Source organism: Anser anser, assembly GCF_964211835.1.
Source record: "Anser anser genome assembly, chromosome: 29".
In the NCBI taxonomy this organism is placed as follows: domain Eukaryota; kingdom Metazoa; phylum Chordata; class Aves; order Anseriformes; family Anatidae; genus Anser; species Anser anser.
Genome location: NC_139750.1, coordinates 2,341,057 through 2,368,318, shown reverse-complemented (window position 1 = coordinate 2,368,318; position 27,262 = coordinate 2,341,057). Strand labels below are relative to the sequence as shown.

General features: G+C 53.7%; 2 protein-coding genes across 2 annotated transcripts in view; one reads left to right on the top strand and one right to left on the bottom strand.

Annotated features, from left to right (window-relative positions):
• Window positions 1-3,238: 3,238 nt before the first annotated feature.
• Window positions 3,239-27,262, bottom strand: part of LOC310887879 (olfactory receptor 14C36-like) — a gene marked incomplete at its 5' end in the record, with an annotated part of 34,736 nt that continues 10,712 nt past the window's right edge. The window contains one exon of the mRNA XM_083814055.1: window positions 3,239-3,564. Coding sequence (XP_083670181.1) covers window positions 3,460-3,564 — 105 coding nt within the window. The 3' untranslated portion in view covers window positions 3,239-3,459. The remainder of the gene's footprint in view (window positions 3,565-27,262) is intronic.
• Window positions 12,201-13,263, top strand: LOC310887711 (olfactory receptor 14C36-like; the record flags this gene model as incomplete). Its single annotated transcript, XM_083813887.1, has 1 exon — window positions 12,201-13,263. Exon 1 carries the CDS (start codon window positions 12,304-12,306, stop codon window positions 13,261-13,263), a length of 960 nt encoding a protein of 319 aa, XP_083670013.1. The 5' UTR covers window positions 12,201-12,303.

Sequence of the window (27,262 nt, the reverse complement as noted above, 5' to 3'; positions counted from 1 at the left end):
GGCAGTCTTGAGGCGTGGAGTCAGCTTCCTCGCCCTAGGCATCCTCCTGGGTAGACTTTTTACCTCGTCCTCACCCACCGGCCTCTCAAGCTCCAGGGCCTCAAATTTTTTATGTAAGGGCACCTGGGAAGGTGGGGCTGGTAGGGGGGGGCGTTGCCTGCAAGGTCGAGCAGGGACCTGTCTCCATCCCTCCTCAACTCCTAGGTCACCTCCCTCTGCCCGACAGCGACAGCGACAATATCCCAAGTTGGAAGGGACACGCAAGGATCATCCACCAACAGTTTCACATCTTTTTTGTACTATGGTGCTCAAAACTGCACGCGGTACTCAAAGTGAGGCCGCACCAGCACAGAGTAGAGCAGGACAATCACTTCCCTCGACCGACTAGCGATGCCGTGCTTTATGCACCCCAGAATACGGTTGGCCCTCCTGGCTGTCAGGGCACACTGCTGGCTCATATTCAGCTTGCTATCAACCACAACCCCTTTTCCTTTCCATTTCTTTCAGCCTCGCCACTTCTATGTCATATACAGAAATGGTTTTGTGCCCAGCAGGCACACACCTCTATTCAACAGAGAGCCCCCTCCAGCAGCCTGGGAGACCTGAGGCTGCTGCAGCTCTCTGCCCCTTGGTCCAACCTGAGCAAAGCAGAACGTGTACTCCTGGGAGGCACACACAAAAGCCTACATAGACATCATGTAGGCATCAATACATGGCAGGACACAGGTCAATGCAGGCGGGTACATTCAGCATTCACACAGCTACAAACAGCAGCAGCATCCTTATCCTGATCCCCTCTCTGGCTGAGTAGGACGGAGGCCTGACAGTGGGAAATACAGAATGGTTGTGTGCGCACGTGCATGTTTGTGTGTGCAAGGTAGATCTGCCAGCAGCTGGGATCAGACACTCAGCCTGACCAGGACAAGTTCCTGGTTTCCAGTCTCCCCAGCTGAAGGCACTTGGACATAAGAGCCCCCATGGGTGCAGCCCCACTCCAGCTGCTGGCACACACCACCCCAATCTCACACACACTCACACACTTAAGTCCACTGAGTCCACACACTCCCACCTCTACTGTTGCTGACTACATGGGCACTCTGATGCCGTGGTTCTTGTCCAGCTGCTGCACTTGCCCCTTTGTACAACCATCAGGTGACCTACAGCCCTAGGCAGCAATCCCCTTAGTCCAAATGGTGATGCGGACAGCTGCTGCCAGTGATACATCTTGGGTTTCCTCCTAGACACTGGGCTGACAGCCCTCCTAGGGCAGCCCTGGAAGGAGCTGGGACAAGATCTTGGTTCCGCAGGAGCCTGTGACTTGGGTTCCCACCTGCCATTGTGCTTTGTGTTCTTCTGGGCTCATGGAGATGGGCTCTTGTTGAGCTCAGGGCTCTCCTGTGCTGGGCCTGGAAGCAGCCAGGGCAGGGCATGAAACTGAATTACTCGTCCTGCTATCGCTTGCCTGGGCCTTTCTTCTGTGTGCAGATGCTCTTCTTATCACACAGCCTACCACAATCCAGCAAGAACATAAACCTCTGGAGGCATCTACGTGTGGAGATAACATACATATAGAGGTGGTATTGCGTAAGATATGACAGCAGAGAATTCAAATTGCTCTTCAGAAATACATCACGATTAGGGGAAAAGCTGTGCTGTTGCATGGGTAACATGTCTGGGGTTTGACTTCAAGGTAGGCTTTGAGGCTGGGGATTAGAGCAGTGGATGCCTTTCAGGGTGAGAGAGAGCATTTAGGGTAGCACTAGATTTTCGGGTTACTAGTTAGAAATATTACCAAGACATAACATGAAGGTTTTCCCAGTGAGTGTTGAATAAGCATAAGAGAAAATCTTTCCTTTCTCTTAGCCAAACCCCTCTTCTCTCTCCCAAATCTCCCACCATTATTCTCCCAGCTTTCCCCTGGCCTCCCCAAATGTGTCACCCTCTTGGGGGCAGCTTTCTGATGGCCTTTATGACCTCAGAGGCTCTGCCTCCCTGCTGTTGGCCAGCCAGGGGCTGGGACAGAAGTGACCTCACAGCCAGCATCCACAGGGCTACAAGGAGCTGTTGTGCTCAGGAGGCCTCTTCCCAGCCCCCCCAGGAGCAGTGGGTGCAGGGGATGCCCTGCACAATCCCTCAGGTACTCTGCCTGACAAGCATCTCATGCTTCAGAAGGCCTCCCACACAACCAGACTCATCAGCATCAGACTCATCAGACCCCAAAGCATCAAATGGAGAAGTGGAGGTCAGTGGCAGTGCCCCTGCTGCTGCCATCTGCAAATTACCTCACCTCCTCACCATCCCCTTGTGGAAGGGACCCACAAGGATCACCAAGTCCAACTCATTTCCAATGGCAGGAGATGTTTTGGTGTGATTTACTAGATCCAGTCTGTGAAATTTCACCAGAGGTGTAACGAATAACTCACCAGACTGCTTTCCCTATGCCTGCTGTGTTCCCTGGAGTTGCAGAGCTCTCCTTTGCCTGTTCCATCCCAGATCTTACACTTATCTCTGGGTGGCTCCACTTTCGACACGCTCATGCTCTGTGGGCTCCGTGCCCTGCTGACTCCTTGACACTCACTGTCCCTGATGATCCCCTGGGCTCTTCTGGTAGCTTCCACTTCCCTCTAGAAAGATGCCTGCCTACCTTCACACCTACTGCATGCTGTGGACACAGGCTGGTGAAGTCACCATATCCATGGGTGCAGGGCACCAGCAGGCAACACCAGAATCAGCCCTCCCTGCTTAAAAGCTGATCCTGGGTGATCAGCTAATCTCATCCCCACGAGCCCACAGAGAAACAAACAAAGCCAGGAGCCTCCTTTTAGTCGACTCCTTTGCAATATCCATGAGAGCAGCTTCAGGAGAAGAGCTGAGCCTTCAGGCACTGCCCTCAGCACATCCCCTTTTATGCTGGAGATGCTGGTACAGAGCCAGCTGTGTTAGAGAAGTGCCCCTGGCCTGTCCCTGCCTGTGGACACAGGACTGCCCCAAGCAGCACGGAGAGCAAGCGGTAAGAGCAATCAGTCCTCACAGCAACACAAGGGCTCCAAAGGAGAGCATGGGTGTTAAAGTAAAGCAGATCGGGACAGACCAAGCCCTGGGACTCCCTGGCAGTGCTACTGTGCCAGGACTCTTCTCTCCTTCAACCTCTGCACACAGCCAAGTGCCCCTGCAATTCCACCACAGGTCTCCAAGGAAGGATTTCAGGCAAGCAAGTCACTGCATGGTCCTTCCCTTTATTTAAATACACAGAAAGCCTGGCCCATGATATATACAAAGACCTGGAGTCAAAGAAAACAGGTACATAAAAAGAAGGAAGGGGATGAACAATTACATTTCTTTGTGGAAAACATTAAGGGGAGTAAAGCAAAGTAAAAATAAGCAAATAAAGAAATTAATAAGGAGAAAAAAAAAAAAAAAACATTTCTAGGTCTCTGCTGAGAAACATTAAGAAGGCATTCAGTTTATTGCTTCCGAAAAACATCCAGTCATCAGTTTCCAAACTGCATCCTTCAGCTCCTGGTTCCTCATGCTATAGATGAGGGGGTTCACTGCTGGAGGCACCACTGAGTACAGAACTGCCAGCAAAAGATTCAGGGATGAGGAAGAGATGGAGGGGGGCTTCAGGTAGGTAAATGTGGCAGTACTAAGAAACAGGGAGACCACAACCAGGTGAGGGAGGCACGTGGAAAAGGCTTTGTGCCGTCCATGCACGGAGGAGATCCTCAGCACTGCCCTGAAGATCTGCACATAGGACAGCACAAGGAAAACAAAACATGCAAATAATAAACAGGCACTAACCACAAGAAGCCCGACCTCTCTGAGGTAGGCATCTGAGCAGGAGAGCTTAAGGATCTGTGGAACTTCACAGAAGAACTGGTCCAGGGCATTGCCTTGGCAGAGAGGAAGTGAAAATGTATTGGCAGTGTGCAGCACAGCATAGAGAAAAGTACTGCCCCAGACAGCTGCTGCCATGTTGACACAAGTCCTGCTGTCCATTACTGTCCCGTATTGCAAGGGTTTGCAGATGGCAATGTAGCGGTCATAAGCCATGATTATTAGAAGAAAAAACTCTGCTGAAAGGAAAAAGAAAAAGAAAAAAATCTGAGCAACACATTCCAAGTAGGAGATGATTCTTGTGTCCCAGAGGGAATTGGCCATGGCTTTGGGGACAGTGGTGGTAATAGTGCCCATGTCTAGGAGGGCGAGGTTGAGGAGGAAGAAGTACATGGGGGTGTGGAGGTGGTGGTCGCAGGCTACGGCTGTGAGGATGAGGCCGTTGCCCAGGAGGGCAGCCAGGTAGATGCCCAGGAAGAGCCCGAAGTGCAGGAGCTGCAGCTCGCGGGTGTCTGCGAATGGCAGGAGGAGGAACTCGTTGGGGAAGCTGCTGTTGGACATTTGCAGCCTCAGGGCATGGTTGCCTGTCCATGGAGGAAAACACACAGACAGTCAGGACAGGGTCTCTGAGCAGAATCCACTCCGTTTCTCACTGACCATTGCACACTCACTTCCAATTTCCCCTGATCAGGATGGCATACTTCCAGCTCCCTGGCTGGTGCTCTGCCCTGTGCTGTTTGAGTGCACTGTGAGGAACACAATTCCCTGCCTGGGGGCTCCTTCACAGGACGCTGAGTGTCTCGGGAAACCCCCCACCCTGCTGCCCCAAAGAGCTAACTTACCCAATGGCCCCATACCCCATGCAGGGGATGGCAGGAGGCACCTGTCTATCCTCTGCAGCAGGCTTTCCCTTTGCAATTCCCTTTCTCCCTGCCCATCTCTGCTGCCTGCAGACATTCCTACAAGGAACTGCTTCTCTGTCACCACGTCTGTGCCCTGCTAGTCCTCACAGAACCCATCCCATCTGCTGTGTGCTCAGCTCTGCCCTGCACCCTCTCAGTGTGTGCAGGTGCTGAAGAGCAGGTCACACAAGCCCTGATGAAACTGGGAAGGTGACACTGCTGCCTTCTGAAGGCTTGCAGGTGCTGAAGGCCCTTTCTGAGGTTCCTCATAAAATCTGAGGTGACAGAAACTCAAAATCTTCTCCACTCTGTACAGCTCTGTTTCCATTCCCATCCTGATAAACCAAAGAGAGGTGAAAGTGCAGTTTCTGGACAGCACAGACCATACCAAGCAGCCTCAGCCTTGACCTTCTGTCTGAAGAATCCCCTCTGACATGGTGTGGGGATGCTGTGGAACTATAAGCAACCTGCCCCAGGAAGCCTCTGGGCACCAGCAGGACCCTGCCCTGCCCTGCCCTGATCAGGGGGGGGTCCTTCCACCCACAGCTTCTCCCCACAGCACCCTGGGCAGCTCCCCGGGCAGGCTGAGTGCTGAGCCTGGCAGGCGGCAGAGGCCCTGCCCCGGCACACAGCCCCTGGGGCACAGCAGGGACCCTGCTCTGCACCACAGCCCTGGGTACCCCTGCCTGCACCCTGCCTGCACAGCCTGCAGCCGGCCCAGTGAGAAGGAACCCTTCCTGTCCCCCTGAAATCTTTAGAAGGTAATCATTGGTACAAGGAATATCCCCATCCTCTGCACTAGAGATGCCAGGGCAGCCCCTGTGACAAGTCCTCTCAGCCACGGGAAGAGGCAGCTCTAGAAGTACCCTCTAGGATACTGCATCTGCCTGCCCTCACACAGACACGTACCCTGTTCAGGGCTGGGAAGATTTCTCCAACACTGAGCTCTCAGCAGCCCCCCTCCACACTGCCTTTAACATCTCCCTCCCTTCTCTCAGCCGCCCTTGTCCCCTGCAGGCAGTGCCCCCAGCCCTGCTGTGCTGTGCAGAGGAGCTGCTCCTGGGCAGAGCTGTCTCTCTGCAGCGCTGCCCGCTTGCCAGGAGCTCCCCTTGGTCCCAGGAGCCCGGCCCAGCTCAGCAGCACAGGGAGCTGTTGACGAATTCCCGGGACTCTAGAGGAAACACCTTTTAATCAAACTGATGGACATCTTTCTCCTATTTTTCTTCCCCTGTTCTGTTAAGAATGGGGAGGGAGAGAGCTTCTGTGAGGTGCTTGGCTACCTCCTGGGGATAAATCACAACACAGCCAGGAACACAAACCTGACCGACAAGTGATAAAGGAGGCAGTGAGGGAGCCAGACCTGGTCAGTCACACTGACTGGTGAGAGCATGGGAGACAGAGAAAACATTTCTTCCAGCAAGGTTATCTGACCAGGAACCTTGTCAGTTGGGAAACCAAGGGAAAGGGGGGAATACTGGTAACAGGGGATGTCCTATGAGGAGAGGCCTAGGACACTTTGGGTTGTCTAGTCTGGAGAAAAGAAGGCTGAGGGGTGACCTCATTGTTCTCAGCAACTTCATGAGGAGGGCAAGTGGAGAGGGAGGTGATGATCTTTTCTCCCTGGTAACTGATCACAGAATGTGTGGGAATGGAACATAGCTGTACCAGGGAATATTCAGAGTGGACAGCACGAAACATTTCCTGTACTGTGAGGGTGGTCAAACACTGGAACAGACTTCCTTGAGACCTAGTTCTTGTTCCAGGCCTGTCAGTGTTCAAGAAGCATTCGGACATTGCCCTCATTAATATGCTGTAACTTTTCTTTAGCCCTGGAGAGATCAGGCAGTTGGACTAGATGATCTTTGAAGGTCCCTTCCAAATGAACTCTCCTCTCCTCTCCTCTCCTCTCCTCTCCTCTCCTCTCCTCTCCTCTCCTCTCCTCTCCTCTCCTCTCCTCTCCTCTCCTCTCCTCTCCTCTCCTCTCCTCTCCTCTCCTCTCCTCTCCTCTCCTCTCCTCTCCTCTCCTCTCCTCTCCTCTCCTCTCCTCTCCTCTCCTCTCCTCTCCTCTCCTCTCCTCTCCTCTCCTCTCCTCTCCTCTCCTCTCCTCTCCTCTCCTCTCCTCTCCTCTCCTCTCCTCTCCTCGAGTCTCCTCGAGTCTCCTCTCCTCTCCTCTCACTACACACATGGGCAGGTCCCATTTATGTACTGGAAGGCTTCAATAATTTCTCATGGAGTCTTGTCTTCTCGATACTAAGCAATCCCAACTCTCTCAGCCACTCTTCACAGGAGGTGTACTTGGTGTGCATGGCATGCTTTTGGTAGTGGGGTGGTGGGCTGCACAGGGTGCTGGATGGTGAGGAATATCAATTTGATCACTTTGGGTCAGCTCTTCTGGCTGTGTCCCATCACAATGTCTTGCACTCTCTCAACCCACATGTCACCGGGGGGCAGTATGAGAAATAGAAACCCTTGATGCTGTGCTTACATGGGTCAGCACTAAGTGAATGTCTAATATCTAATCTAAAACTACCCTCTTTTAGTTTTATAGCCATTACCCCTTGTCCTGTCACTAAATTCCTGATAAAGTGTCCCTCCCCAGCTTTCCTGTAGGCCCCCTTTAGGTACTGGAAGGTTGCTGTAAGGTCTCCTCAGGCCCTTCTCCTTTCCATCTTGACAAACCCCAATTCTCCCAGCCTGTCTTCATAACAGACCTGCTCCAGTCCTCTGAATGATTTTGTCGCCATGCTCTGGACCTGCTCTACTAAGCTGATATGTCTTTTATGCTGAACTGAGACATAAATTAAAAGATAGGCATTTATTGAGCTGTTGAAGAAACACTAAAAAAAATCTGTATTTTTCTTTTATTCATGGTGTGAGGAATATTGGGTAATACTGCATCTTCCTTTGCAACTAATAGTTACACTTGATGAAACACGGTTTTCCTACAAATGGCTAAACTTCTGTTTGTCAAGTGAATAGTGAATAATGAGTTCTTTTTATTATTTTATTTTATTTTATTTTATTTTATTTTACTTTGCATGTGTGCACAGCTCTTGCTTTACTTATTAAACTGTCTTTATCTCAGCCCACAAGGTTTCTCACTTTTAGACCCACTGGGTGGGAGGACCAAGCTGGCTGCTGTGTGGTGCTTAGCTACTTCCAGGTTAATCCACAACAAAACCTTCCTGAAGTCAGAGTAGATCTATATGCACTGCTCTACTCTCATCTGCCAGGCCAGTCATTTCATCATGGACATTTCATGCCCAAAGTGATTAAATGTGGCTTCCCCTACATGAAGATGTCCCAACTGCTCGGGATGATTTTCTTGTCCTTCCAAGCCTGGAAAAGGGTTCCAGGAGGAGCTGCTCTATCGCCTTCCCAGGGATGGAGTGGAACCTGAACACCCCATACTCATCCTGAGCTTACCATGAACCATATCCCCCAGATCCCCTTCTTCAGGGTTATGCTCCATCCACTTGTCCCCAGTCTATATGTACATCCAGGAATACGCAGTCTGATGTGCAGAATCTGGCATTAGTTCTTGTTAAATGTTAAATGGTAGGCGACTGACCACCATTCAAATCTATCAAGATGTCTCTGTAAGGCCCCTTTACCCTCAAGGCAATTGACTGAGCCTCCTAATTTAGTAGATGCAGGGCAGTCCACTCATGTGCCTAAGCTCTCAAACTCCTGTTTTTTCTCTCCACGATCCTTTACTTATCCCTTGACATATTTGTCAAAGAACAGACCAAATATTTTTAGTGTGCCTCTCAGCAGTACCTTGAGATTCTTGGAGAGCTGCATAACCTCCACCAATGGCCCTCAGGGGTTGCAGAGACAGACTGTAAACAAACCTATTTCTTGCCAGGGATACCCATCCCAGTTCTGTTTCTCATTGTCATTGCAGACAGCAGGCAGAGCTTTGCATGGTCCCACAGCTGAGATGTGACAGCCCAAAGATGTACCAACGCCCTCAGCCAGGTGCACAGACCAGAACAAGCTGCAGCCTGTGATTTCTGACATCCATGGAGTCACTGCCAAGGCATGGTGGGACAGGACATGCAGTTATGGGATCCTTCATTGGGTGGGTACAGACTTCAGGACAGACAGGCTGGAATGATCCAGAGTTGGATTTCCTCACTGAAGCTGCTTGGATGTATGGAGCTCCTCTATGTGACCTGTGAAACGTTCCGTGAGCCCTTGTGGGTGCCAATCAGAGAGGGGGTCACTAAGGGTGCTATCATGGTGGGAGAAAAAGAACTTGCAGCCATGTCAAGGAAGTGGACATAGTCATTGTTAAGCACCCCAAAGAAGTCTCTGGATGTATGAGTCTGGGTCTCCCTGAGGGCTTTTTAATGTCCCTGCCATTTTCCAGAAGGGGAACAGAGCTGTGTGCAAGCAATCCAGGTGGTTTATAGAGCGTCTTGGGATAGCTTCTTGGTCCAGCTGCCAGATGGTCCAACAGAGGTAATACAAACCTGGATCTGATACCTGCATGCCAGAAAGAGCTGGTCAGGGATGTGATGACCCGAGTCAGCCCTGGCTGTCATGACCCTGAAATCGTAGGGTCCCAGATCCCAAGGGGTGTGAGGAAGGAAATAAAAGACTTTTATTGGAGATCCCAGGTGAGCAGCACACAAGTGCGGAACAGTGGTTGGACACCTCACGAGTTCTGTGCGGGGGTGAGGAGGCAACGAGGCCCTGGGGCTGGTTTCCTCTGGTGGTCCTCAGTGGAAGAGATGGCAGCCCTAGATAGCTGAGAGGACAAGGACCTCAGTTCTGTTGGTGGAGGTGCCAGCCACACCAGAGCCCTCAGCTATTCCCACCACAAGCTGTCCAATGCTTTTGCATGTCTGTGCTTGCTTCTCTGCAGATAACTCATGTCACTTCAGAATAAGTGGTAATACACTTTTCTCCATTAATTTTCTCCCAGTTTTGGGAAGGAGAGAGAGATGTTATAGGGAAGGTTTATATGATTTAGCTAACTGCCAAGGGACAGCTCCCAGGTTAGTGACAAGGCACAAAGGAAGGCAACATTTTTAGGCAGTATACACTGACAAAATGCCAATCCCTATATTCCCTATCTCTGAAGTTCTAATGAATGCTAACCTGCGCAACGTATGGCACCTCAAATGTCAAATGGTGTTTGCATTTGAACAACTCACTGCTCTTCTCTGTCTCCTGTAATTACCGAGGGAGCTTAGCCTAGAGTATTTTGTACATATCTGAACAGAGGCGAGAGAAATCCTAAATTCTGTGGGTTTGTGGCTGATATGGAAGGTTCTGGGCCCCATTTCAACCCTAGGTCATTGAACTCAGAATGAGATGCATCAGTTGACTCACTGTGATCACTTCCCTCAACTTGGGAAAATGTGATTCCTGTCAGTCACATTCTGGGTGTCTTACCTAAAAGTGGAAGAGGACAAGGTAATTCTTTGATGAAACTTCTCCTGATAGGAGAAATGACACAGCTGGAAGTAACTGTCTCTCCCCAGCTGAGAGAGCGAACATCAGGGATTGCTTCAGCCTGATTCAAAATCAGTTCCCTGGAGTTCCCTCGTGTCAAGAGCTCCCTGTGCTGCTGAGCTGGGCCGGGCTCCTGGGCCCAACGGGAGCTCCTGGCAAGCGGGCAGCGCTGCAGAGAGACAGCTCTGCCCACAAGCAGCTCCTCTGCACAGTGCAGCAGGGCTGGGGGCACTGCCTGCAGGGGACAAGGGTGGCTGAGAGAAGGGAGGGAGATGTTAAAGGCAGTGTGGAGGGGGGCTGCTGAGAGCTCACTGCGGGAGAAATCTTCACAGCTGTAACATGGAGCTCTAACATGATAAGGGTCTGTGAGAGAGCAGGCAGATGCGGTATCCTAGAGGGTTCTTCTATAGCTGCCACTTCCCACAGCCGATAGGAGAAGTCACAGGGGCTTGATGGCTTCTATATTGTGGAGGACAGGGAGTTCCTTGGATCAATAATTACGTACCTAAGCTGTCAGAAGGACAGGACATGAGGGTTCCTTCTCACGGGGCTGGCCGCAGGCTGCGCATCCGGGGTGCAGGCAGGGGTGGCCAGGGCTGTGGTGCAGAGCAGGGTCCCTGCTGTGCCCCAGGGGCTGTGTGCCGGGGCAGGGCCTCTGCCGCCTGCCAGGCTCAGCACTCAGCCTGCCCAGGGAGCTGCCCAGGGCACTGCAGGGAGAAGCTGCGGGTGGAAGGAGCCCCCACAGAAGGGCAGGGCAGGGCAGGGCAGGGTTCTGCTGATGGTGGGAGTCTACTTCCTGGGTGTCCTGGCTTCAGCTAGGATAGAGTTAATTTTCCTCCTAGTAGCTCGTAGGGTGCTATGTTTTGGATTAGGATGAGAATAGTGTTGGTAACACACTGATGTTTTAATTGTTGCAGAGTAGTGCTTTCATTAAGCCAAGGACTTTTCAGCTTCTTGCTCTGTCCTGCCAGCGGGCAGGCTGGGGGTGCAGCAGGAGCTGGGAGGGGACAGACCCAGGACAGCTGACCCAAACTGGCCAAAGGGGTATTCCATACCATCTGACATCATGCTAAACAATATATAGGGGTGGCTGGCCGGGGTGGGGGGGCCGGCTGCTCGGGAATAGGCTGGGCATCGGTCAGCGGGTGGTGAGCAATTGCATTGTGCATCACTTGTTTTCTTACACATTATTATTGTTAATACTATTATCATTATCATTGTTATTATTATATTCCTTATATTCCTTATATTATTATATTCCTGTCTTAATAAACTGTCTTTATCTCAACTCACCGGCTTCACTTTCCCGTTTCTCTCCCCCATCCCAGAGAGGGAGGGGGGAGGGTGAGCGAACGGCTGTGTGGTGTTTAGCTGCCAGCCGGGTTAAACCACAACATTATTATTATTATTTTCCCTGTCTTAATAAACTGTCTTTATCTCAACCCACAGGCTTCATTTTCCTGTTTCTCTCCCCCATCCCAGAGAGGGAGGGGGGAGGATGAGCAAATAGCTGTGTCGTGCTTAGATGTCAGCCAGGTTAAACCACAGCACTGGGGAGGCTGCTCACAGCTCCACAGAACCCCCACGGCATCTCTGGGGCTTCTATTGTTAAGGAAGACCAAGGCAGGGGCTACCTGAAGGGAAGGCACTCTCAGAACTCTGCTTTCACTTTCCTGCCGTGAGGGACAGTTATGGGGATGATAAGGAGTTATCAGGTTTTTAGAAGGGACTGAAGATCCTAGAACCTTACAGTGAAATAGATTTGTATGTTTGTGAAGAACCTTCTAATTTCCCTTCACACCTGTACAGATAGCACAGGCAATGTCAGCAAAATGGGCACCTGAGATCCATCTCTGGTGCTCTTTACCAGATACTATAAGGCAGTACTGACTGCTCCTGAGTCCACCAAAGATCTGCCTGGCCCCTGCGGAACTCTTAGGCAGCAAAACCCGGAGCTCCAGGAAGGAGTACATCCTCTTCACAACTGACACTGTGTCTTTCTGAGGAGCTTTCTTTGAAATATAAGTTAAGCTCAGAGAAGTCTAAATTGTCTCTGTCTGTTCCTCCACGGACAGGTCCACATGTGCAGAGGCATCAAATGTCCAACAGCAGCTTCCCCACGGAGTTCCTCCTCCTGCCATTCACAGACACACGCGAGCTGCAGCTCCTGCACTTTGGGCTCTTCCTGGGCATCTACCTGGCTGCCCTCCTGGGCAACGGCCTCATCCTCACAGCCGTAGCCTGCAACCACCGCCTCCACACCCCCATGTACTTCTTCCTCCTCAACCTCGCCCTCCTCGACCTGGGCACTATTTCCACCACTGTTCCCAAAGCCATGGCCAATTCCCTGTGGAACACCAGGGCCATTTCCTATGCAGGTTGTGCTATCCAGCTCTTTATGTTTGTTACATTTGTCACAGCAGAGTTTTATCTTCTCACCATCATGTCCTATGATCGCTATGTTGCTATCTGTAAACCTCTGCACTACAGGACAATAATGACCAGCAGAACTTGTGTCTACATGGCAGCAGCTGTCTGGGGCAGTACTTTTCTCTATGCTGTGCTGCACACTGCCAATACATTTTCACTTCCCCTCTGCCAAGGCAATTCCCTGGACCAGTTCTTTTGTGAAATTCCCCAGATCCTCAAGCTCTCCTGCTCAGATGCCTACTTCAGAGAAGTTGCGTTCATCATCTTTTGCTTTTGTTCAGGTGTTGCATGTTTTGCTTTCCTTGTGCTGTCCTATGTGCAGATATTCAGGGCTGTGCTGAGGATGCCCTCAGAGCAGGGCCGGCACAAAGCCTTTTCCACGTGCCTCCCTCACCTGGCTGTTGTCTCCCTGTTCATCATCAATATCATGTTTGCCTATTTGAAACCCCTCTCCACCTCTTCCTCCTCCCTGAATCTTTTGCTGGCAGTTCTGTACTCGGTGGTGCCTCCAGCAGTGAACCCCTTCATCTATAGCATGAGGAATGAGGAGCTTAAGAATGCTGTTAGGAAACTGATTTGGTGGATGTTTTTCAGTACTCAGAAAGTTTCTTTCACTCTCCACAAATGAAAATTGTGTATCCGATTCCAGCTTGGTTTTTGCTTGTCTGTTTATTTGTTTGTTTTTATCATTATTAAAATTGTTTTTTTCCTTATTTCCATTTTTACTGCTTTGGCTTCTTGCATTCCCACATAAATTTTGGGATTTCTCCCACTGTAATCAATGAGTGAAACTGCTCTGTCTTATATGGATGCTTTATACATGCACATGTAACAGTAAGTCAGTGAAGACTCTCTCATAGCACCTTTGTAATAAACAGGATAACCCAGGGTATCACGGGATATCACACCTCTGGGGTATGATTCCTTGGTGATTTTACCTTACTATGCAGCTGAACTCTACCACAACCTCTCTCTCACTTGCCCTCCTCAGAAGGGGAGGGGAAGAAGAAAATATGCTGGGGAAAAAAAAAAAAAAAGCATGGGTTGAGATAAGCATAATTTAATTGATGGGAAAAACAAGAGGGAAAAATAAAACAAACCACCAACAACAAGCAAACAAGCAAAGGCCATGTGGAAGCATAGAATGGAAAGAAATTACTCTACTTCCCATCAACAAGTGATGCTTGACCATGTACCGGAAGCAGGACCTCAACACACATAGCCATTATTTGGGAGGACAGATGTTTTCACAAGAGCCCACCCCTCCCCTCTTATTCCTCTTTCCACCCTTTATTGCTGGCTGTGACATCATATGGTATGGAATATCCCTTTGGTCGTTTTAGGTCAGCTGCACTGGTGATGTCCCCTCCCCACTTTTCGCCCACCCCAAGACTGCTGGCTTTTGGTGGGGTTGGAGGGAGTCCTAATGCTGTGCAATATTGCGCAGCAGTAGACAAAACACTGGTGTGATATCAGTGCCGTTCTATCTAGTGCCCTGTATGGGCTGCTGCAGGGAAAGTTAACTCCATCCCAGCCAGACCCAGTACAGATTCATTTCCCCCTTCGTGAAGTACTTCTGCCTGGTCCAGCAGTGATCCGGACCTGGCTGAGTCTGCGTCCCACCCTGACCAGCAGGGCTGTGCAGATTTATCCCACAGCACCACAGCCCATTTCCTCTGCACAGCAGCACTGCCAGCTTGGGGACCACTTGTGGAGAGCACGGGGATGGCCATTCCCCACTGTGCAAGGGAAGATGATCTTTGAAATTTGACCAGCTCCATCCTTCTGCTGGCATCAGTGTCTATACTGGGGGAATGGCCACCAGAACAGTGGACCAGCACTGGGTCATGGGCTCAGAGATTTTCAAAACCCAGCTGTAGAAAGCATTGACTAACGTCATCTACCCCTAAAGCTATCACTGCTCAGAGAAGATGATGGTAGTGGACACCTCCAGAGGACACTTCTGACTCAGGGGAGAAGGGGCCGGACTTTGCAGTCAGAGTGTATGACAATCATGTGTTTTGAGGCCTTGATAGTGTTTGTAATCCCTGCTCCTCAAGGTTACCCGGTGAGTGGGGTAATTCTCAAAATAAGGTTCTTCCCCAAGGGAACGTGCAGTACAGCTGGTACAAGGATACTGCTGAAAACTTCTCAGAAACTCTACCAGGCATTCCAGAATAAAGAAATCACAAACCTGTGATGACAAACGAGGAGCTCGGCTCCGAGGCAGACACGTTCTGCAGCAGAGAGTGGTATCGAGGCAGGCTGTCCTGGTTCCAGTTAGGACAGAGTTAATTTTTCCTCATAGTAGCTGGTAGGGTGCTATGTTTTGGATTAGGATGAGAAGAGCGCTGATAACATGCTGATGTTTTAATTGTTGCAGAGTAGTGCTTTCATTAAGCCAAGGACTTTTCAGCTTCTTGCTCTGTCCTGCCAGTGGGCAGGCTGAAGGTGCAGCAGGAGCTGGGAGGGGACAGACCCAGGACAGCTGACCCAAACTGGCATTCCATACCATCTGACGTCATGCTAAACAATATGTAGGGGCGGCTGGCCGGGGTGGGGGGCCGGCTGCTCGGGGATAGGCTGGGCATCGGTCAGCGGGTGATGAGCAATTGCATTGTGCATCACTTGTTTCTTACACATTATTATTATTAATACTATTATCATTATCACTATTATTATTATTATATTCCTGTCTTAATAAACTGTCTTTATCTCAACTCACCGGCTTCACTTTCCCGTTTCTCTCCCCCATCCCAGAAAGGGAGGGGGGAGGGTGAGCAAACAGCTGTGTGGTGTTTAGCTGCCAGCCGGGTTAAACATTTTGGCGCCCAACGTGGGGCTCGAACCCACGACCCTGAGATTAATGCTCTACCGACTGAGCTAGCCGGGCTCTATACCAGCATGAGCTGCGAGATGTGTGAAAAGATTTTGGTCGCTGTATAGGTGAGCAGCTTGTCACCTGGCTGCTCCGGTGCTGGGACACTGGAGGCAATTATGTGGAATTAGAGGGCAAGGAAGCCAGGCGGCTGGGATCCCTTGCTAGGGACGCATGTATTGACAAAGCAATTGGAGATGGAGCATGATCTCGCAGCCTCTGGAGGCGTCTCCTGTCAGCTGTGCAGGAAAGGTATCCCTTCAAGGAAGAACTTGTATGTCTACCAGGCAAATGGACCACCATGGAGAAGGGAATTCAGTACCTGAGGGAATTGGCCGTACGGGAAGTAATTTATAAGGACCTAGATGATGCACAAACATCCGCAGATCCAGATGAAGTCCGGTGTACACCACCCATGTGGCGGAAGTTTGTACGGAGTGCACCATCATCATATGCCAGCTCATTGGCAATACTAACCTGGAAAGAGGAGGAGAATCCCCCAGTGAATGAAATGACTAAAATACTCCGGCAGTACGAAGGAAATCTCTCCTCTTCCCTACAGGCCTGTGTCTCGGCTGTGGAGAAACTCTCTGAAAAGATCCACCAACTTGAAGAGAGATTATTTTCCTCCCCACCTGTACAAACCAGTGTCTCAGCTATTAGGGGTAAACGTTCATCTATACAAGGAAGACAATATGGTGGGCACACACACCGCGCCACCCTGTGGTTTTACCTACGTGACCATGGCGAGGACATGAGAAAATGGGATGGAAAATCTACTGCGACCCTAGAGGCACGGGTACATGAATTGCAAAAGAAAACAATTGGGAAAAAGGGGTTCTCTGAAAAGTTTGCTGCTCCAACTTCCAGCAGGCAGTCCTTTAAACACAGAAACGAAGATTCTGACCAGGACTAGAGGGGCCCTGCCTCCAGCCAGGGGGAGGAAAGGGACAATCGAGTTTATTGGACTGTGTGGATTCGATGGCCTGGCACGTCAGACGCACAGAAGTATAAGGCTTTGGTAGACACCGGTGCACAATGTACTCTAATGCCATCAAGCTATACAGGGCCAGAGCCCATCTGTATTTATGGTGTGACGGGGGGATCCCAGCAGTTAACTGTATTGGAGGCTGAAGTGAGTCTAACCGGTAATGAGTGGCAAAAGCACCGTATTGTGACTGGCCCAGATGCTCCGTGCATCCTTGGCATAGACTATCTTAGAAGAGGATATTTCAAGGACCCAAAAGGGTTCCGCTGGGCTTTTGGCATAGCTGCCTTGGAGACAGAGGACATTAAACAGTTGTCTACCTTGCCTGGTCTCTCAGAGGACCCTTCTGTTGTGGGGTTGCTGAGGGTTGAAGAACAGCAAGTGCCGATCGCTACCACAACTGTGCACCGGCGGCAATATCACACCAACCGAAACTCCCTGAGTCCCATCCATAAGCTAATTCGTCAACTGGAGAGCCAAGGAGTGATCAGCAAGACTCATTCACCTTTTAATAGTCCCATATGGCCAGTGCGAAAGTCTAATGGTGAGTGGAGACTAACAGTGGACTATCGTGGCCTGAACGAAGTCACGCCACCACTGAGTGCTGCAGTGCCGGACATGCTAGAACTCCAGTATGAACTGGAATCAAAGGCAGCCAAGTGGTATGCCACAATTGATATCGCTAATGCATTTTTCTCCATCCCTCTAGCAGCACAGTGCAGGCCACAGTTTGCTTTCACTTGGAGGGGAGTCCAATATACTTGGAATCGGCTGCCCCAGGGGTGGAAACACAGCCCTACCATTTGCCATGGACTGATCCAGTCTGCGCTGGAGCAGGGGGAAGCTCCTGAACACCTGCAGTACATCGATGACATCATTGTGTGGGGTGACACTGCAGAAGAAGTTTTCGAGAAAGGGAAGAAAATAGTCCAAATCCTTCTGAAGGCCGGTTTTGCCATAAAACAGAATAAAGTTAAAGGACCTGCACGAGAGATCCAGTTTTTAGGAATAAAATGGCAAGATGGACGTCGTCAAATCCCAATGGATGTGATCAACAAAATAACAGCTATGTCTCCACCAACTAGCAAAAAAGAAACACAAACTTTCCTAGGTGTCGTGGGGTTTTGGAGAATGCATATTCCAAATTACAGTCTGATTGTAAACCCGCTCTACCAAGTAACCCGTAAGAAGAATGCTTTTGAATGGGGCCCTGAGCAACGACAAGCCTTTGAACAAATTAAGCAGGAAATAGTTCATGCAGTAGCCCTCGGGCCAGTCCGAACAGGACCAGATGTAAAGAATGTGCTCTACACCGCAGCCGGGGAGAATGGTCCCACCTGGAGCCATTCAGGAAAAAGAACCTGGGGAAACTCGAGGTCGACCCCTGGGGTTTTGGAGTCGGGGATACAGAGGATCTGAGGCCCGCTATACTCCAACTGAAAAGGAGATATTGGCAGCATATGAAGGAGTTCGATCTGCTTCGGAAGTGGTCGGTACTGAAGCGCAGCTCCTCCTGGCACCCCGACTGCCGGTACTAGGCTGGATGTTCAAAGGAAGGGTCCCCTCTACACATCATGCAACTGATGCTACATGGAGCAAGTGGGTTGCACTGATTACTCAGCGAGCTCGAATAGGAAACCCCAGTCGCCCAGGAATCTTGGAGGTGATTATGGACTGGCCAGAAGGCAAATACTTTGGGATATCATCAGAGGAGGAGGTGGTCTGTGCTGAAGAAGCCCCACTGTACAACAAGCTACCGGAAAATGAGAAGAAATATGCCTTGTTCACTGACGGGTCCTGTCGTATTGTGGGAAAGCATTGGAGATGGAAAGCTGCTGTATGGAGTCCTACACGACGAGTTGCAGAAGCTGCTGAGGGAGAAGGTGAATCGAGTCAGTTTGCAGAAGTGAAAGCCATTCAGCTGGCTTTAGATATTGCTGAACGAGAAAAGTGGCCAGTTCTCTATCTCTATACTGATTCATGGATGGTAGCAAATGCCCTGTGGGGGTGGTTACAGCAGTGGAAGCAGAACAACTGGCAGCGCAGGGGCAAGCCCATCTGGGCTGCGGCATTGTGGCAAGATATTGCTGCCCGGGTAGAGAACCTGGTTGTAAAGGTACGCCATGTAGATGCTCATGTGCCCAAGAATCGGGCTACTGAAGAACATCAAAACAACCAGCAGGTGGATCAGGCTGCTAAGATTGAAGTGGCTCAGGTGGACCTGGACTGGCAACATAAAGGTGAATTATTTATAGCCCGATGGGCCCATGACACCTCAGGCCATCAAGGTAGAAATGCAACCTACAGATGGGCTCGTGATCGAGGGGTGGACCTGACCATGGACACTATAGCACAGGTTATTCATGATTGTGAAACATGTGCTGCAATCAAGCAAGCCAAACGGTCAAAACCTCTTTGGTATGGAGGACGATGGCTGAAATATAAATATGGAGAGGCCTGGCAGATTGATTACATCACACTCCCTCAAACCCGCAACGGCAAGCGCCACGTACTTACAATGGTGGAAGCAACCACCGGATGGGTGGAAACATATCCTGTGCCCCATGCCACCGCCCGGAACACTATCCTGGGCCTTGAAAAGCAAGTCCTATGGCGACATGGCACCCCAGAGAGAATTGAGTCAGACAACGGGACTCATTTCCGAAACAACCTTATAGACACTTGGGCCAAAGAACATGGTATTGAGTGGGTGTATCACATCCCCTATCATGCACCAGCCTCTGGAAAAGTTGAACGATACAATGGACTGTTGAAGACTACACTGAAAGCAATGGGTGCTGGGACATTCAAAAATTGGGATACGCATTTGACAAAGGCCACCTGGTTAGTCAATACCAGGGGATCTGCCAACCGAGCTGGACCTGCCCAATCAAACCTGTTACGCACTGTAGAAGGGGATAAAGTTCCTGTAGTGCACGTAAGAAACATGCTGGGTAAAACAGTCTGGGCTACTCCTGCCTCAGGAAAAGGCAAACCCATTCGTGGAATTGCTTTTGCTCAGGGACCTGGATGCACTTGGTGGGTAATGCAAAAGAATGGGGAGGTCCGGTGTGTACCTCAAGGGGATTTGATACTGGGTGAGAATAGCCCATGAGTTGAATTGTAGTATGTTAATTATTATATAATACTGTATGTCATCACTACCATGATTGCTATATATCATAGATGAAAATGGTGATTAATTAGAATGTATTGGAAAGAGTGTAACCTGAGCATGACATAAATGGTATGGAATAAGGGGTGGATATCTGTCCTGGTTCCAGTTAGGACAGAGTTAATTTTCCCTCCTAGTAGCTGGTAGGGTGCTATGTTTTGGATTAGGATGAGAAGAGCGCTGATAACATGCTGATGTTTTAATTGTTGCAGAGCAGTGTTTACACCAGGCCAAGGACTTTTCGGCTTCTCGCTCTGTCCTGCCAGCGAGCAGGCTGGGGGTGCAGCAGGAGCTGGGAGGGGACAGACCCAGGACAGCTGACCCAAACTGGCCAAAGGGGTATTCCATACCATCTGATGTCATGCTAAACAATATATAGGGGTGGCTGGCCGGGGTGGGGGTCCGGCTGCTCGGGGATAGGCTGGGCATCGGTCAGCGGGTGATGAGCAATTGCATTGTGCATCACTTGTTTTCTTACACATTATTATTATTAATACTATTATCATTATCACTATTATTATTATTATTGTTATTATTGTTATTATTATATTCCTGTCTTAATAAACTGTCTTTATCTCAACGCACCGGCTTCACTTTCCCGTTTCTCTCCCCCATCCCAGAGAGGGAGGGGGGAGGGTGAGCGAACGGCTGTGTGGTGTTTAGCTGCCAGCCGGGTTAAACCACAACAACCCCCATCAGACAAGAGAACCTCGGCCAAAGCAGGGAGGCTGTTCAGAGGGCAGGAGCACTGGGCTTGAGCAGAGGAGCAGGGTGGCAAGTGGCACCTTGTTCCTGTCCCAGGGTCACACCATGAGACCTAAACCCTGGAGACATGGCCCCTCCAGGCCATGCTGGCCCACTGCCCAGCGTCTCCTGCCTGCCCTGTTCCCCAGGGGCTGTGCCAGCACCTCCTGGCTCTCCTCGGTGCCTGCCTTTGCACCGGGAGCTCGTGTCAGCCCAGGGCTGCTCTCTGCCTGCTCTTTTGCCTTCTGCCCAGCTGGTGGCTGGGGACGTGCATGCCCAGCACCACACTCTGTCCCTGCCTGAGGACCCCCCTTTACCTGCTCCCCAGATGTGCCCCATCGAACAGGAGCTCCCCAAGAGCCCCAGCAGCCCCTGGGAACAGGGAGCTTTTCTGGCAGCTCCAAGGGGTTCCTCAGCCTGGCCTGAGCCCAGTGGGTCAGAGCAGGCTGCAGCAGCCCCCAGTGCCTGGGCCCATTTCCCTGGGCCCACGTGCTGTGGGTGCTGCAGTGCTGGGTCTGGGGCCGGGCAGCCCAGGGGCTCCGGGCAGCAGTAGTTTGTCTGAGCGGTGCCTGTGGCTGGGGGCTTGGGAGAGAGGGCAGCCCATGGGTGCTGGGCTGGTTTCTGAGGAGCAGCAGGGGACCTTGAGCTGTTTGTGCCATTGGCACCCACTGAGAGCTGCTGGGCAGGCTGTGGGGCTCTGCATGTGGCCACCTTAGGGATGAGGTGGGAGGTGGGCATGGAAGTGCCAGAGGGCTCTGGGAACTCACAGGTCTCCTTGGTTGCTCCAGGATTTGTCCGGCTGGTTGGAGGGGACAGCCCCTGCTCAGGAAGTGTGGAGGTCTACGACAGGGACCAGTGGAAAGCTGTCTGTGACTCCCACTTTGGTGCCAAAGCTGCTGAGGTGGTCTGCAGGGAGCTGCAGTGTGGCACAGCCCTGTCCATGCATGGGGTAGCTCACGTGGGAGAAGGGGCTGGTCCTGTTTGGGACAGAGAGCTGCAGTGTGTGAGGAATGAATCCACCATCCTCTTCTGCACCTGCGGGGTCCCCAGGGATCAGCCCTGCACCCACGGCAATAACACTCATGTCACCTGCACACGTAAGGACTCGGTGTGGTATGGTGCCCACGGGGTCTGTGGTGGGGGACAGGAGAGCAGGGTGGGCACTGGGCTGTGCTGGGTGGGGGACAGGTGGGGTGAGGTGTTGGTCTGCAGCCCTAAAAGAGTGCTGCAGGAGGAGAAAGGCACATTGTCCCATTGGCTTCTCCTGCAGCTCCTGTGGGAGCAAGAGCACAAATGTGGCCTCTCTCACCCTCCTTTGTCCCCAGAGTACACAGGGTTCAGGCTGGTGAACGGCAGCACAGCGTGTGTGGGCAGGGTGGAGGTCGAGGTGCTGGGGACGTGGGGGACCCTCTGTGCCTCCCACTGGGACCTCTCAGACGCCCACGTTCTCTGTCGGCACCTCGGCTGTGGCTTTGCTGAGTCCATTCCTGGAGGAGGGCATTTTGGGAGAGGAACTGGCCCCGTCTGGAGAGACTCGTTCCACTGTGACGGGACTGAAGCCCACCTGGGGCAGTGCCCGGTGACTGCCCTGGGGGCCTCGCCGTGCTCCCACGAGAACGCTGCTGCTGTCATTTGCTCAGGTGAGTGCTGGGCAGTGCTGCAAAGTCCATTTGCCCCTGGTGCGTGGCACAGCCACCCAGAGCTGGGGACCCCATGGCAGCGCCTGGCTGAATTTCTGCTCTCACCAGGCCCGGCTCGCCCCATGTCCCTGTGGCTGGTGGGCGGAGGGAGCCGGTGCGACGGGCGCGTGGAGGTCTTCCAGCACGGGACGTGGGGCAGAGTCCTGGATGAGCAGTGGGACATGCAGGAGGCCAGCGTGGTGTGCCGGCAGCTGCAGTGCGGAGAGGCAGAGGCAGCCTACACCCCTGCGAGGGCCGAGCGAGGGCTGGGCCCCGTGGGGCTGCACGGGGTGCGGTGCACAGGGCAGGAGGCTGAACTGTGCCTCTGCAACACCTCCCTGTCCAAGAAAATGCTGTCAGCAGGGATCGCAGAGGACGTGGGGGCTGTGTGCCGGGGTGAGTGGTGCTGCATGTCCCCCAGGTGCGGGGCCAGGTGGGCAGCCAGCCCCTGACGGTCGGGGCTTCTCCCCGCTGCAGGGAGCCGGCGGGTCCGGCTGGTGGACGGGGCCGGGCGCTGTGCCGGGAGAGTGGAGATCTACTACCAGGGGCGCTGGGGCACCGTCTGCGACGACGCCTGGGACCTAGCCGACGCCGCCGTCGTTTGCCGCCAGCTGGGCTGTGGAGGGGCCCTGGAGGCAGCCGGCTCCGCTCGGTTCGGGGAGGGCTCCGGGCAGATCTGGCTGGATGGCGTCAACTGCTCTGGGGCCGAAGCTGCTCTCTGGGACTGCCCTGCTGAGGACTGGGGGCAGCACGACTGTGGGCACAAGGAGGACGTGGGAGTTGTCTGCTCAGGTCTGTGCTGGGAGTGGGGCTGGGAGCTGGGCCCTGGGAGGCTGGGGTGAGGGCAGAGCCAGTTAGGGTCAAGGCCATCAGTGGCTGACATCCAAGGACGTCCCTGGGGCCTTTCCTCCTTCCAGAGTTCATGGCCCTGAGGCTGGAGAACAGCGATGGCTGCTCCGGGCGCCTGCAGGTTTTCTACAACGGGACGTGGGGCAGCGTTTGCTCCAACTTGATGAATACGAAGACAGTGTCACTGGTGTGCAAGGAGCTGGGCTGCGGGAATGAAGGCTCCCTGGAAACAATTTCTAATGATGCCAAGCTGTCTGGCACTGCGTGGCTGGATCATGTGGAGTGTGGGAAGAGCAACAGCTCCTTCTGGCAGTGTCCCTCTACTCCCTGGCATCCGCAGTCGTGTGATGACCTCCGAGACGAGGCCCACATCACCTGCAATGGTAACTGCATGGGGACGTGCAAGCGAAGGTCAGCCCTGCTCTCTCCTGCACGACCCCCAAAGCAGTACCTTCAGCCCAACTTCTCTTTCCTTTGGGACAAGGACAGAAAGGCCACAGGTGGCTGCATGCCCCAACTCCACGAGGTGCACAGGTAGGGAGCTGCCCGTGCATGTGCCCCCATCACCTGGCAGGGCTGTCCCAGCTGTCCCGGTGCAATGGGAGGTCTCTGCCTCCCCAGACAGGGAGAAGATCCGCGCCGTGGGAGGCAAGGACGGCTGCTCGGGCAGAGTGGAGGTCTGGCACCGCGGCGCCTGGGGGACGCTGTGTGACAATGCCTGGGACATGCGGGACGCCGAGGTGGCATGCAGGCAGCTGGGCTGTGGCCCCGTGGTCTATGCCTTGGGCCAGGCTGGTGCTGGAGAGGGGACGGGCCCCATCTGGCTGATGGAGTGCGGGGGAACAGAGCTGTCTCTGCAGGACTGCTGGGCCCAGCCAGGGGACAGCGGTGCCTGCCAGCATAAGGCAGATGCGGCTGTGCATTGCTCAGGTGAGCAGTGGGGCTGGGAGACATCGCTGGGGGCTTGGCAAGGAGCTGGCTTGGGCGTCTGCCCTGCTGGATCCTGGCATGGCCCCACTGCGGGCCCCAGCAAGGGTGTCCCTCCAGACTTGGAGGCTGGTGGTGGGTGCTGTGTGCCCTGTGGGGCTGGATGTCCCAGCACATCCCCTGGGCTGCCTGCACTGTCCTGTGAGTGGCCCAGAGCAGTGGTGCTAGGCCCTGTCCCTGCCACCCTGCCCAGCCCCGCAGGAGGGACAATTCATGTGGCACATGTTGGGGCCGTCTGCCAGGGAGGCTGCCTGCTACCGCAGCCCCAGCCTCCCAGCCCGGCTCTCCTTCTCCTGCCCTGCAGCTGCACCCAGGACAGCAACACCCCCCCCACAAGCAGGTAAGTTGTTCTTCCCCTGGGGCTGGGTCTGCCCATGGCCAGGCTGTGACCCACAGCCAGGGGAAGGGGCTTCCTGCTGGGCTGTGAGACTCCCAGGAAATCGAGGGAGCTGGGGGAAGTCTTTGATGTACCCAGCAGGGTGGGAGCTGCCCCATCACCCAGCCCTTTCCCCCCAGCACCTGCAGCCCCTGCTGCCTTGTGTGGTCAGGAGTGGCATGTCCTGCCCCCAACCTCTCCCAGGCCTGATGCTGCCCCTGCCATGTTCCTGCCCATGCAGATCCCCCCCGGGGCCCTCTGACCACCACCAGTGGGAGACTCTCGGTGCCTGTCATCATCTGCATCATCCTGGGGGCCCTCCTCTGCCTGCTCCTTGCCCTCCTGGCTGGGCAGGTGCGAAGTGCCAGGGCTCAGCGCAGAGGTGGGTCCTTCCCCAGTGGTCCTGGTGGGGTGATGCCTCCTGGCAGGGCTGGGTGTGCTGGGGATGTTGGTGAGGGGCACAGGCAGAGCTGTGTGCTGCCCCCTGCCCCATCTGCTGCCCCACGGATTGATAGACCATGCGGCTGCAGCAGGAGGGGTGGAGAGAGCCCAGACCACGAGGACATGAGTCCTGGGTGAAGGAGATAAATGTGAGAGGTAGGCTGAGGGAGACGGGGAGGATGCACTGCTGGCAGTGCTCTGGGCAGCACTGGCAGGAGGAGCGTGGGGCAGCAGGCTCCATCACTGTGGTTCCAGCCACCCCCCAACAGGGCACGGGCTGTGTTATTGACGCGTGGGGCAGAGATGGAGGAGCTCCGTGGGGAGGGGAAATGCAGGAGCTGGTGCAGGGTCTGTACTGGGTCGTGACCCAGAGACCAAAGGGGCACAAGGGCTGTCTCCAAAGGGATGGTGCGAGGCTGACGCTGCCCCAGACCATCTCCATGGGGATGCTGCCCTCCCTGGGGTAGTGGCCACAGTGCCAACACAACACAGTGGGGCTGTGCTGTGGGGACAGCCCTGTGCTGGCCCAGGGAATGGGGCTGGGGGAGCCCAGTGGGGTCCCGTCCCTCTCTGCCCATCCCCAGACCAGCTCTGCCTCTGTCCCCAGGCTCTGGGAGAGCTGGGGAGCCCTTCCCTGAGGCCGTGTACGAGGAGATCGCTTATAGCCTGGCGTGGGAGAAGCAGCCGAGGTTCAGTCTCTCAGGTGGGTGCATGTCCCTGCGGGGCCACATCTGCAGGGCCCTTTCTCTCTGCCCCAGACCAGGCCGGTGCCCTGCAGCTCCTGCCCATGGTCCCTGAAATGCTGGGGCTTTCATTTCTGTGGGAGAGCATCCAGGTGCTGGTCCCCACACAGGAGCTTCCTCCCCACCAGCTCTGCCCATCCCAGAGGGGACAGCCCCTCTCTGCCTGGCCCTGCACTCTGGGGACCTCCAAGGGCTGAGTGAAGGGACTGTCCCAGGGCAGCTCTGGGAGCCCATCTGAGAAGGGGCTGGTCCCAGAGGAGCTGGGGATCTCCTCCCCAAGCAGCCCCAGCTCTCTTGGTGCGCATCCCCAGCAGTGCTGAGCACCAGTCAGGGCAGCACGGCTCACCCCACAGCACCCGCTGCAGCTCTCCAGGCTCCTTTTCAGAGGGGTCCCTGACCCAGCTGCAGCCCTACCCCAGGCACAGAGAGGAGGAGGATGGTCTGGGGCCAGCCCCAGGGACTGGAGGGGGAGGGGAGGGAAGGGCTCCATCTCTCCTCCCTGCAGATAGACAGACAGCAGTGCCGCTGAGTGCCATCATCAGAGCTGGAAGGATGAAGGCTCTGCTGTGGCCCTGACACCAGCAGCGTGTCAGCCTTGTGTCCCTGCACACTCTCCCATCCTCTGCTCTGCAGGATGTCTCTTCTCATTCTGCCACCACCTGCCCTCTCCTTTCAGATGTCCCTGTCCTGCCCGGAGGTGACCCAGCAGATGGCTATGACGATGCTGGGGAGGTTTCTGACCCTGGGGAGGATCCTGTCCCTGGGCAGGGGGACTGGGATGTGCCCGGGACTCCAGAGGAGGGAGATGGGCCCAGGGATGCAGCCACAGGTGAGAGGGCAATGCAGCACTGCCGCTTCTTTGGTGTCAACCCCAGCACCAGGCAAGTCCATGTTGTATCGAGAGCCTGATCTCCCAGCATGGGGAACCTGTCCTGGGAGATTTCCTGGGTGCTGGGAGAATGGGCCGAATGTCTCAGGTCTGGCGAGGAGGAGGAAGGTGATGTACAGCCCCAAAGGGCTCCCCACAGGACCAACCACAACAGCCTGCCTTGATGCTTACAGGGGGAAGTCTGCGCTCCCAGAGAAGTACTGGGGAGCCTGGAGCTGAGGGAGACACCTCGTCCCCCTTCCCAGGAAGCATGGGCTATGACGATGCTGAAGAGGTGTCTCTGGCATGTCCCCACGAGGACACCCAGGATGTGTCACCGGAGCCCCATGCACAAGGGTTCCAGAGCCCCAGGCCAGCAGAGCCCAGCCCTGCCGAGCAGCTGGGTGCAGCCAGGAGGGAGGAGAGCTCAGTGCCACTGGGAGAGCCGTGAGCACCAGGGAACGGTCTCCCTTTTCCAGCAGTCAGCAGACACACATGGGTATTTCCCCTCTTGGTATTCCCGTTTTTATGCTGTGTGTTGGCAAATGTTTATAGTAAAACCCTCTGGGGCTTTGCCCCAGACCCACTGCTTCCCTGCCCAGGTGTCGGGACATCTCCCTGAGGCTGATGAAGGGGAGCAGAACTCAGAAACACAGCGGTTGGGGAGGGTCACGTAAGGGCCAGCAGGATCAGTGTCTGGCTGTGGGGCTGCCAGAGGCCCTGGTCCCCGGACACTATTCCTACTGACAGAGACATTTCCGTCCTCCCAGCCACAGGCAGCTTCCAGACAAAGTGGCTCTCTGTGAAGCCCCATGAGGCACTCACTGGCAGTGCCCCCATGGAACCCAAGGATGCCTGCCCAGCACCCACAGGCAGAGATACCTCTCTTACAGGAGCTG